Consider the following 12,312-nt stretch of genomic DNA (forward strand, 5'->3'; position numbering starts at 1 on the left):
TGTGGTCATCGAAGTGTAACACATTAGTTTAACATTGAATAGGGAGTTCGTATTCACACCGGATTCTGCAGGAAATTGCCACAAACTTCGGAAATATGATACCCGATGGTAAATGATAAATTGTAACCTCACAGACTCATTGTGTGAATAAGATAATGATACATTGTAAGTGCTGCATAGTAGTTACGTATAAAATATATGTTTACAAAGTACATTGTATGTTTCTTCTAAGGGGAAAAATTATTTATGTATGTATGTTCCTTGAAATTATTAACGAAAATTTCACTTCACACGCTAACTGAAACTATAAATATTTTTTCTATTACTTTTTAAAATTTAAAATACCTACTCATTCTATATATATATATATACTATATCTCCCGGCGTTCAAATTGAGGTTTTTTGCCAACATGTCTGCTAGTAGTCTCGAGGGGATTCAGGGTGAGAGAATTTACTAACATCGGTCCTAGCAAGCACCGAGAGTGGTTCGGAAGGATACGTAATGACGGCGATGACAGCTGGGCGTTGCCCCGTGTCGCCGCATCATCTGGGTCGGGGATGTAACTTTAACTCCTCATCCTTAGATCGTATTCTTCAGTGCTGAGGGTCGTAAACTAATACTTTTTTTGGGCTATGTTTTTTTTATTGCTTAGATGGGTGGACGAGCTCACAGCCCACCTCGTGTTAACTGGTTACTAGAGCCCATAGACAAATAAAAAGTAAATGCGCCACCCACCTTGAGGTATAAGTTCTAGGGTTTCAAGTGTAGTTACAAAGGCTACCCCGCCCTTCAAACCGAAACGCATTACTGCTTCACGGCAGAAATAGGCGGGGTGGTGGCACCTACCCGCGCGGACTCACAATAGGTCCTACCACGAGTTCCTCCATTCCTTTATGTCCAGTGTTCATGTCCTTCATGCCCAGTGGATAGCGACGTTGGCGCTAGAGTAACTTTCACTAGAGGACAAAAATACTCAATCCCGCATTGACCGTAATGCGCTAGTACAAGTCCGCGGATCGGCTCGGATACTCATCACAAATTACATTGCTATGTACATACAATGGCAGAGACATGGACTCTGAAGAAAGCTGATCGAAGTCTGATCGACGCGTTTGAGATGTGGTGCTGGAGGAAAATGCTGCGGATTCCCTGCACGGCTCCTTAAGACTCTCCACCATTTGCCTACGTAGGATTTTAGAGTTTTTCGGTCACCTTGCGAGGAAAAAGGGTGACAATCTCCAAAAACTTCTCATCACCGGCAAAGTGGAAGGAAAGAGGCCTAGGGGGCGTAGTCCCATGCGCTGGTCCGATTAGATTAAGACGACTTTGGAATCCAGCATCAATGTCGCTATCCACTGCGCCGAGGACAGGAGTGAATAGAGGAACATACTCCTAACAAAAGTGTTCAGTAAAGGTCACGACTCTCAGAACTGAGGAATACGACGCACAGAGAGAGAGAGTAGGTAGGAGAGTAGGTTATATTTTTTAAAATAAAATAAGTACTTCATTTCTCAGCGGAAACAACAAAGACAAAAAAATATTAGTAATTACACATTAAAATTACAATACCTTAATAGTCTTACTGAAAGAACGTGTTTCCTGTTAATATAAAAATTCAATGCAAAACTTAACTCAAATATCGTATCGTCCAAGAAAACAATGCTTCGGACGGAAGGATAAACTCAAATTAACCAACTTATTTTGATCCATCAGTGGATTCACAATATAGTGCATGCTAGAGCAATTTTATTTTGAATTGTGTCTGTAGAATTCGACAGTTTATTTTGCAATGACCGAAGCGCAACAAGGATCTGTTTGTTTGTGTCCATTGGACGAAGACTTAAACTTAATTTTATACTTAAACGTTTCAAATTTAACTAACACTCGGAATCGAGGCCAGGGCAAGTGGAACAGGAGTCAAGGGCTACCTTTAAAGCACCGAAGTGCTCAAAGAAGTCAATAAGCAGAAAGTTTCAAAGCTTTTATCTAAATGCACCGTACAGTGTCAGATTAGAGTCACAGCACTTATCATTGTCAAAGCGACGTACTGGGATAGACGAAGACGCCATTTAAAAAACCTTTAAACCAAAGCAATTGAGATATCACCGTAACAACGATTCGAACGTAATCAAGTTCCTTATACATAGGAAAGTAGAAAAAACATTCTTTGAATTTGAAGAGCACGCTAAGTTTTCACTATTCATGTTAATATCTTCATAATAGTTATTACTAGATCCAAAATATATATTGCTGAATATTATCTGTATCCGTGAGCCAGCACGGATAGGTCCCGTCCTGTCGATAGCTGCCACAATGCAGTCAAGACAACGTTCAAATAATTGAGATTTCGACCTCTTCTCTTACCCATTTAATGAAACAAAAAATCACGTTATCGTCCCGACTAGTAACGCACAATTCACAGCTCTCTCATCAGAAAAAGATGTTTATTACAGTATTGTGCTACATCTCCAAGGCTCGGGCGCGTATAAGGAAGCGAAACAAATACCGGACGATGATATTAAGTGAGCCGATTAGTAAGAAGCCATTGATAGTGATATCCGCCCATACAAAGCTGTGGATCCTTGGAAAAATTACAAGATTTCACGTTAATTATACGATATTTTTTGGTGATAAATCGTTTTTTTAATTAATGATGAAATTTGTTGAACTTAGTGTGTTTTGAAAAGATTCTGTAGAGCTCATAATTATTTTCTTCAAAGTAGTAGCAGATTATTTTTTGTGCTAGCGCCCATCAATAAATATTAATAAATAAATATTTACTAACAATCACGCCACGTTAACTGGTGCCGTGATAAGTTCGTAAAGAACTTGTGTTACAGGTACCAGATAACGGAAATAAATGTAAGATTTTTATTATACACATACATATATTTAATATACATCCATAACCCTGGAAAAAACATTTATATTTATCATACAAATATCTCCCCTTGGCGGGATTCGAACCCGCGACCCCCTTGTGTAGTGACCATGTCACTTACCACTACACCAGAAGGCAATGTAAATATAATTAATGGTACCATCAGTGATTACGCCAATTATAATTTTGCGGGTTTGGTTTTTATTACACGATGTTATTCCTTCACCGTGGAAGTCAATCGTGAACATTTGTTGAGTACGTATTTCATTAGAAAAATTGGTACCCGCCTTGCGGGATTCGAACACCGGTGCATCGCTTCAACACGAATGCACCGGACGTCTTATCCTTTAGACTTCAAAACGACGACGGCTTTAGGCTTGTGCACACTAAAGTGCTGATTCGTGAACGCTTAAGTATAAATTTGACTCATATTCTGTTAATAACTCGAACTGTCTATATAACAACTGATAAATAATTAATTAAAAATAAATAAATAATAAATAAATATTTACTAACAATCACGCCACGTTAACTGGTCCCGTGCTAAGTTTGTAAAGAACTTGTCTTACAGGTACCAGATAACGGAAATAAATGTAAGATTTATTATTATACACATACATATATTTAATATACATCCATAACCCTGGAAAAGACATTTATATTTACCATACAAATATCTTCCCTTGGCGGGATTCGAACCCGCGACCACCTTGTGTAGTGACCATGTCACTTATCACTACACCAGACGGCCGTTAACTGATAGAAAAGTATGATCGCCATTGCGTATAAAGCTCAATAAATGAATTTTTTTTTTTATTTTGCTTCATTAGAATATTCATTGTGTTGTGAATTTAAATAAAATATATAACCTAATATGTTTTCACGTTATTTGATGTATGTCTTTAATCTGTTTTATATTAAGTACTGTTATATAAAATACTCGTATTTCCTATAGTAGCTAGCTAGACGTTAGAGCTCTAAATATCCTGTAGTGTTCATAGGGCTTTCTCGAAAAACCAAAGAAACCCAGTCATGAAAATTAAACCAATTTTTACGGTTTAATTCCGTGTTTTCGTTACGTTATTTCCATTATATTATATGCGACGTTTCAGATACTTTACAGTTTTAGAGGTTAGTCGACGTAAGAATTAAAACTAAAAGGTAGTTTTAAGAAAATTAAATTTTACCACTAGCCAACTAAATTTTAGCGCTTTTAACGTAGTTTAATTATATATTACTAACATTTAATGTAGTTGCAATTAAACATATTATAAAGTATTTAATATAGTCTGAAGGAACCTTTAATGTACTTTTACTTATGTTTAAGACTCGTGAAATTCGTAGAAAATACTAAAACTATCAAACTAATAGATTAACATTTTCGACTACAACTTCAATGCCAGGCTTTGAAGTTGTTGAACTTACTTTACTTTACCTTTGGACTACTAACCAAAATAAGTCATGAACACACTTCTTCTGAGAACTCTTCTACCAAGAGCACGTAAAGTTGCCATACATATCATGGTAATGCAACACTATGACTTAGATGCATTCGCGAAGCAGCTGCCCTTTAATTGTTAGGTCTCGTTCGGAGGCGCTCGGGCAGCAGTTATCAAATCGCAACCCTCCTGGCTGAGCTTTTGTTGGCCCATCTGTCCTGGTAAAACTGGAAAGGCATTCGTGCCACAAGTAGTCCTTTCTTCATAAAAAAAACACTGACTGCTCAGTATATCATTAAGTGTAGCTACGCCTTAACATTTGAGACAATGACGTCGAACCGTTTTCACGGCGTATGACTCCAATACACGTTCATTTTTACCGGCATATATAAAGAGAGCCTTTGTTTTTTAACCGACGTAGTCAAAAACGAACTTACAAGCTTTAACCGTGTCGAGATATGAAATAATAAATTGAAATTTAAAAGTGTTCAATATGTCGTGGAGTTCGGGGAGTGTTTATTTCGTGTGTTTTTGTGCGTTGGTGAGGACTCAAGTGATCCCAGGCAAGTCCAGAGCTAATGATGGAGATTATAATACAGTGAACACTGACGGATCTTTTGATTTCGGGTAAATTACTTTTAAATATTTTAATGTGTTTTTAGAATATCTAGTGAAATAATTGTTGCTTTTTTTTCTAATTAAAACGAAGACTTAGTATGTAAAATAAGAATGTTATTTCAAATAATTTTAAAGACAATGGCTACTAAGATATTATTCAAGATATAAATATATATATTTTTTAAGAAACTTTATTATGCGGCCATTTTTGTCCACAGATACGCAAATAAAGACAGAGGATCGAGTTATCACTTAGCACACGGGACGGCCAATGGTGTCGTCGGAGGTCGATTTGGTGGTAAAGATCCCGCCACCGATACTGTCAAAGAGACAATATACACAGCCGGACCGAGAGGGTGAGTGACAAAATTAGCAATATTTAAGACTACTATAATATTTTTTTGCATTTTCAAGGTTTTTTTTTTTTGGAACGAATTTCCTGACGGCAAACTTGGAGGAGACAGGGTATTTACTGCGCGACCCAACTGAAAAAAATGTGATAGTAAAAACCGTAAGAAAAAGTCCGTGGAATAAGGCCTTGTTTTCCGCACAGCGATATTTCACCGCGCGATTTTTTCTCGTTGTTCTTTTTTTTTTATATATATGGAACTTCGTTCCTATCCGGTGTCCCACGACACCACACATCTTTTTGTTGTAATGTACAAACGACAATCGCTTAATATTGTAGCATTCTTTGAGATTAACGAGTGAAAAGAAAATTTTAAACAAAACTTTATAGATTCCGTGCAAAAGGACCCAACGTACATAGACAATTAGATCTCGATCAACGACCTCGGGGTCCGATCGGGAACAAAGATGACCCCTTCTTCGACCCCAATGAAGATCCCAGCTACGCTTTCAACTTTGACACCAGAACGTATTCGAAGAATGAAAACGCCGATAGCCGCGGCGATGTAAAAGGTGCGTGCTTTATCTTAAGATAAATTTAAAAAAATAATTATTATCATAAAACAGTCATTTTTTACTATTGTTCAAACTGTTGAACTTAAAAGTCATTCATGGAAGTATTAATTGTTAAAAATTAGAAATTAAAACAGTTTAATGTTTCATGTTATTTTTATACTTTGATTTTTTGTGCTCCGGTTGGTTTCTATCAAATGAGTATCATGCGGCTCCTGGCTATTGGTCAATAAACATCACAACGCATATGTATTTTTCCATTTTGAGACGCATCAAGGCCTTAAAATGTATTGAAATAGCAGATGTCCCTTACTTCAAATAACCCGACTGTTTTGAGGAATAAAGAGGAAGAATGACAATACTAAACAGCGCGACAAAATAATAAATATTAAAAAAAATTGCAACCGTTGAATAGAAAGAAAAAAAAACCAAATGACTGATATTTTCAAGATTAAATTTATTTAAATATTATCGTATTGTGATAATTTAATTTCATGCGTATTATTTATTTTATAGTCAGCAATTTCGAGTAGACGCTCACGGAAGACAATCATTTGATTGTACGAAAAATTCATCAATCGTGTTAAATATTACTTTCCACCAGGCCACTACTCGTACGTGGACGATATAGGAGAACGACACGATGTATCCTACATTGCCGGTCGAGACACCGGCTTCCACGTATCTTCAGCGCATCCAGATAACCCTGGAGTCATAGGATCGCCCTTCCATAGAGCACCGTTAGTGAGAGGAGAAACAAAAGCTAGAGGTCGTACGGCTGTCCAAAGAGGATTGGATGGATCATACAGGTAAGTTAATTAAGCTGATATTCCTAATAACAAGTCACCCATCGTGTGGTACTAAGGATAAAATAGTAGTTAGAATGTAATTGATTTATTTAAATAATGGATATGGAGTTTCGCAAGAAATAGCGCAAGATATCACTGACTTAAGACCGAATTGACAAGAAGAGAGTTGCGAAAGAAGTCATTGACTTGAGACAGAGCATACGGAATCGTATTTATTCATCTTTCCAACCGTCACCGTCACGCCTGGTTATGTTTTAATTTCGTATTTACACTAAGGTCGTATGAGTCTGGCGTCGTCGTGACCTAAAGAATAAGACGCCCGGTGTATTCGTATCGAGCATGCGATTGTACCGGTGTTCAAATTCTGCAGGCAGGTACCAATTTTTTTAGAGAAATACGTACTTAAAATACGTACGTAAATAACTTCTACGGTGAAGGAATAACATCTCATTATAAAAATTAAGCCCGCATATAAAAGAATTTGCGTAATTTCTGGTGTTAGGGCGTATTGTGAGTACGTGCGGGTACATATCACCACCCTGCCTATTTCTGTCGTGAAGGAGTAATGCTTTTCGGTTTGAAGGGTGGGGCAGTTGAGTGTACAAGCTCAAGATTCATCATGTGTTAAGTGAATTTCATGAACCTCAGAACGGGAATGCTACATTTGAGACTTGGTCAAAGTCTGAATAATTAGGTGCATTCCTTTGCCATGAAGTATGCCATTTGCTGCATCAATATCTACATGTATTACTGTTAGCGCGTTAACAATAGTTTTCAGAGTCTCAGCCGAGCGAGATTAATCTTTCAACTCTCAGAATGCCCGGATAACAACCAATTACACTTACATTCGTTTTCCGAATCATTAAATAGTATAAAACAAAGTCGCTTTCTCTGTCCCCATAATATAATATATAATAAGCCCTATATAATAAGCCCCGTGCTTAAATCTTTTAAACTATGCAACGGATTTTGATGCGGTTTATTTTAATAGATAGAGTGATTGAAGAGGAAGCTTTATATGTATAATAACATCCGTTAAATAGTGGAGAAATCAATAATAAATTAGTTTCCGAAGCGAAGTGAGGGCGGGTCGCTAGTAACATATATTTTATTATGAGAAGTGTGTTTAGAGGTGAAGTTGAATGACAGTATGTGAGCAGTGCACACACAATGACTTTCCCCCATTCATTAATTATACTCAAATACTATTTTGTGTTTGTATTTATTTCCTATATTATACAACTAAAAAATAAATGTCTATTTCCATAGATCGATCTTTCAGACTTCCTCTTGAGTAGTTTTAGAGCAAGATTTGTGCTTTGTTCGTATATAAGACAATGCGGTATCGTAAATTCTCATGACCTTAATCAAGCTCGTCAATTAACGTTATATTATGTAAAATAATGACGATAATCATCATTTCCGATTTGCACCTGACCTCTGACAGTATTTTAATATGTAATAATGAAAATACCTGTCCCAAAAACGGTTTTTTGAAATAGCATCTCAAGCATTCGAATTTGTGAAGAGTTTTTGTAGCTTTTAGTTTTGAATAGTTTATTTAAACGCTTAGCTTATAATATTACGGTACTAGCGACCCGCCCTCGCTTCGCTTCGGAAACTGTAATTTATTATTGATTTGTCCACTATTTAATGAATGTTATTATACATATAAACCTTCCTCTTTAATTACTCTATCTATTAAAAACAAACCGCATCAAAATCCGTTGCGTAGTTTTAAAGATTTAAGCATACATAGGGACAGACAGATATAGGGACAGAGAAAGCGACTTTGTTTTATACTATGTAGTGATTAGTATGGACCTGTCATTTATTTTTTTCTAACCTCTGCCTGACTGATCAAGACCGAGAGGAACCAGAAGTCGCGACCAGGGTGACGGAGCATACATCATTTACCATATAAGTATATAAAGTAACGAACGTCTCATAGTTACGATATATATTAAATCACCGATAGTATAAGCAGATTCTCTGAAACTCGAAACCAACCTCAGAACTCAGTAAAATTGTTTGTGCAGTGGGTTTGCTCGAAACCCGCACCGTACTAAATGACGAAACAAAAATGATTATATTTAGTAACGTATATCGGCAGATTATTAGACAGGACTATTGTGTGTAATATTAAATGAATTGCAGGTTCATATCAGCGGGCCCCGATCAAAGGAGAACGGAAAGCAGTGACTCGCAGGGTAATGTCAGAGGGTCCTACACGTTTTTGGATGATAAAGGAGTGCAAAGGTGCGTCCTTGAACTATTTTTTTTTTTAAGTCAGCGGTTTAACAAATTGATGTCATGCAATTACGAGAGCCTAGATCTACTTAGGTAAAATAAAATGGTTAAGAATATATAGGAAATTAATTGAAGCCAAATGAATTATTATAGTTTTTCATTTTTGCAATACATTGTCTAGAAGTCTACCAAATATGTTTATTCCAATCAGCCTCTATAATTGAACATTCTCAGGTGCACAAGTCAGGCAGATTAATCGTGAAACTCTAATCCAAATTATCTTATAACGTGGAGACATGTCGCGCTGACCACACAGAATTGAAAAGAAAAAGAAATCATCATGAAACTTTTAAAGTTCATCTGCTCCAGCTAGTAACAAAACACACTGGGCACTTAATGAAAATTTTCTCTTTCAGAACGGTAAACTACATAGCAGGTCCTGGAATCGGTTACCGGATAATCAAGAATAACAAAGATGCCATCCCATCCTATTTCCCGACGTTACCGAGTCCATACGACCCTACTTTCACGAACGCTGCTCCTGGAGGATATTCTCCGCCCGCTGCTTCCGCTGGAGACTCTGATAGTGATGATGTTTTCAAAGGTAAGAAAATTGTGAAATTGAAGAGGAGGTTGACGTTCGTAGCGTCTCATTTTGTCTTTACGCATTAAAAGTGTACAATTTCCAAAAATATTCGAAATTGAGTTAATATGCAGAATCATTTGGTATCACCAGTATTTTTCTAATAAATACTGTCAAAAAAGCGTGGGATAGTTTTTTTTTTTTTTAGTTTGCCTATGTTTTGACTACTATTATATTAACAAAATTGATACATCATTTTATCTTACTTTAAATGACAGATAATGTAACTGGTACAAAATAAAAAATAAATGTTGCAAAGATGATTAATATTAAAAATATCGCATGTTAAACCGTGTGTAAAATTAGTAAGTTTTGAGATTATACAGTTTTAATGCGAGAAGACGATTTATATTTTTTTTTTTTTTTTTTTTTTTTTTTTTTTATTGCTTAGATGGGTGGACGAGCTTACAGCCCACCTGATGTTAAGTGGTTACTGGAGCCCAAGGACATCTACAACCTAGACGCGCCACCCACCTTGAGATACAAGTTCTAAAGTCTCAGTATAGTTACAACGGCTACCCCACCCTTCAAACCGAAACGCATTACTGCTTCACGGCAGAAATAAGCAGGGCGGTGGTACCTATCCGCGCGGACTCACAAGAGGTCCTACCACCAGTAATTACGCAAATTATAATTTTGCGGGTTTGATTTTTATTACACGATGTTATTCCTTCACCGTGGAAGTCAATCGTGAACATTTGTTGAGTACATATTTCATTAGAAAAATTGGTACCCGCCTGCGGGATTCGAACACCGGTGCATCGCTTCAACACGAATGCACCGGACGTCTTATCCTTTAGGCCACGACGACTTCAATTTATATAAGAGCAGGTAGATTTTTTGAAGAGCCTCTTGGACCTGTCTTGTACTCTGCTTAAAAAAGAAAGAAGAATATTTGTGACTGACATTAACGCAAATAACTCAATGTTGTAACAACATAAAGGCTCGAGTATCAATGGTCCATTCAGCATCGAGATAATTTTAGTGTGGTTGAAAAACTTTTCAGTTCTAATTTCCCTCAATGCGTCCGTGTGATGTTTGAAAAACTGAATTATAGGACCAGAAGGGACAGCGGCATCAGGACATGTAAAGCCCCCACCGTTTCAAGTAAGCGAGAGCGAGATTCCCGAAGGCCCAGCGGGACCAATCACAAGCGCTGAAACGGATAACGCTCCTAACCTCCAAACGGACGGCGGTTATAGTCAACCGGCTTTCAGTCAATCTGGCAACGAAGATCTAGGCTACGTAGACGAAGACGCAGGTTACGGTGGAAGCAAGCCGACGAAAGGACCAGGTGATGAATAGCACGGATGATAGCATGGTGATTGATGTTGATCTTGTTGTTCGAATAAATACTGCTTCTTACGTGTCTTGCTGTTACATTTGGCTGCATTATATGATATAGTTAGGTTAGGTCGATTTCATAGCTATCCTGTTACTGTGATGTATGTGTTTTTACAAATATAGATCGCGAGTGCTTGTGATATTTTGTTGTATGCAAATATTGAATTTGAAATACTTTAAGCACAATGTAACAGTTGAGCCCGTTGGATTACAACATGGCCATATTATGAATTTGCTACGGTTTTGGGCTAACTAACTGTACTTATTATTATTACTTATTATTTACTTGTTTTATGTAAACGAATTCGAAATAATCCGACTCAAGATCCACGATCAGTCCGCTTCCGTAGAACTCGATGTAACGCACCTGTATTTATTTATTTAATTGCTTGATCGCAATAAACTATGTTCACGACCAATTTGGTTTTATTACACCAACACCCTACGGCACCGCAGCACCAAAAGCACTCATATCATACTGAGAAGTGACTTACAACTTGCAGGCAAGCCGGCGCGCCCTACCAACAAGCCTTATAGGCCGCAGAAGAAACCTTACGTACCGCTAAAGCCTACCCAGACTACATATATAGACGACAGCGATTACCCTGTAGATACAGATAAAAACAAACCTAGCTTCGGTGTAGGATACAATATTGATAGTCCGGTTCAACGCACGACTATAATTAGGAATATCGGGGACAGTTACTTTGATATTCCACCGGGCGTCTCTGTTAGGGCTCATGTTCAGAGTATAGATTTGTATCCTTTTGGTGCTAAGCCGGTGTCCCCATCTGAAGCGTTGGAAAGCGAAAAAACATAGGATATCTGTTTATCTTAATACAGGTCGCCAGTATTCCACAAGTGTAATGCAATTTTTATGCTAATTTATTTAATAAACATTCTTTAAGTATCATGGCGATTTTATTTTAAAAGCGGTTCCATATTAACCTTGCTTATCCATATTTTGGTTACCCCCTATTTTAATTAGCCGTAAATCAAAACTAACTGAAGAATGCGTAGCTAAGTACTAAAATGAAAAAACAATTTATTATTTTTCTTACAAATTTAATCGAATAACACGACTGTAAATATTAACAAAATGCAAAAACAGTAACTTTTAACAAGGAGTCATTGGCTGTTTATTTGTGCTCGTGACGTCACCCGGTGCTTCATAACCGTCGTGCCACTCCATTCATAACAACAAATACGACATAATCAATTTGGATTCGCTTATTCATAGCATGTGGTATAATGAAACCTGCAGTTATTTTACATTCTCAAAAATTACCACTAAATCAAGCTATTAGTAAAATGTATGTTTTAAATAACACTTTTTTAGATGATTGTACTAAAACGCTTTATTATACCACATTATGTAACATTATGAAACTGAAATTGAAACATTA

The 12,312-nt window shown here is 36.9% G+C and overlaps 1 protein-coding gene across 2 annotated transcripts; it reads left to right on the forward strand.

Annotated features, from left to right (window-relative positions):
- Positions 1-4,705: 4,705 nt before the first annotated feature.
- Positions 4,706-12,097, forward strand: Cpr73D (Cuticular protein 73D). 2 transcript variants are annotated; one of them, XM_028187130.2, is made up of 8 exons: positions 4,706-4,948; positions 5,158-5,295; positions 5,679-5,860; positions 6,465-6,669; positions 8,827-8,928; positions 9,336-9,523; positions 10,620-10,856; positions 11,410-12,097. In XM_028187130.2, the coding sequence occupies exons 1-8, from the start codon at positions 4,815-4,817 to the stop codon at positions 11,724-11,726; spliced, it is 1,503 nt and encodes a 500-aa protein (XP_028042931.2). In that variant the 5' UTR covers positions 4,706-4,814; the 3' UTR covers positions 11,727-12,097. The 2 variants fall into 2 exon arrangements, with proteins under 2 accessions (XP_028042931.2, XP_028042941.2); XM_028187140.2 differs by having other exon boundaries at positions 4,711-4,948; positions 10,620-10,883; positions 11,410-11,545.
- Positions 12,098-12,312: the final 215 nt, after the last annotated feature.

The sequence above is a fragment of the Bombyx mandarina genome, chromosome 22 (assembly GCF_030267445.1).
Source record: "Bombyx mandarina strain Sakado chromosome 22, ASM3026744v2".
Classification (NCBI taxonomy): Eukaryota; Metazoa; Arthropoda; class Insecta; order Lepidoptera; family Bombycidae; genus Bombyx; species Bombyx mandarina.

What these genes read in the sequence shown, in the direction of transcription:
- Cpr73D (XM_028187130.2), top strand. Translation starts at nt 4,815, where the DNA reads ATGTCGTGGAGTTCGGGGAGTGTTTATTTCGTGTGTTTTTGTGCGTTG. An exon ending in TAGTGATGATGTTTTCAAAG is followed by an intron (nt 9,524 to 10,619) that starts GTAAGAAAATTG and finishes ACTGAATTATAG; the next exon opens with GACCAGAAGGGACAGCGGCA. An exon ending in CAAGCCGACGAAAGGACCAG is followed by an intron (nt 10,857 to 11,409) that starts GTGATGAATAGC and finishes TACAACTTGCAG; the next exon opens with GCAAGCCGGCGCGCCCTACC.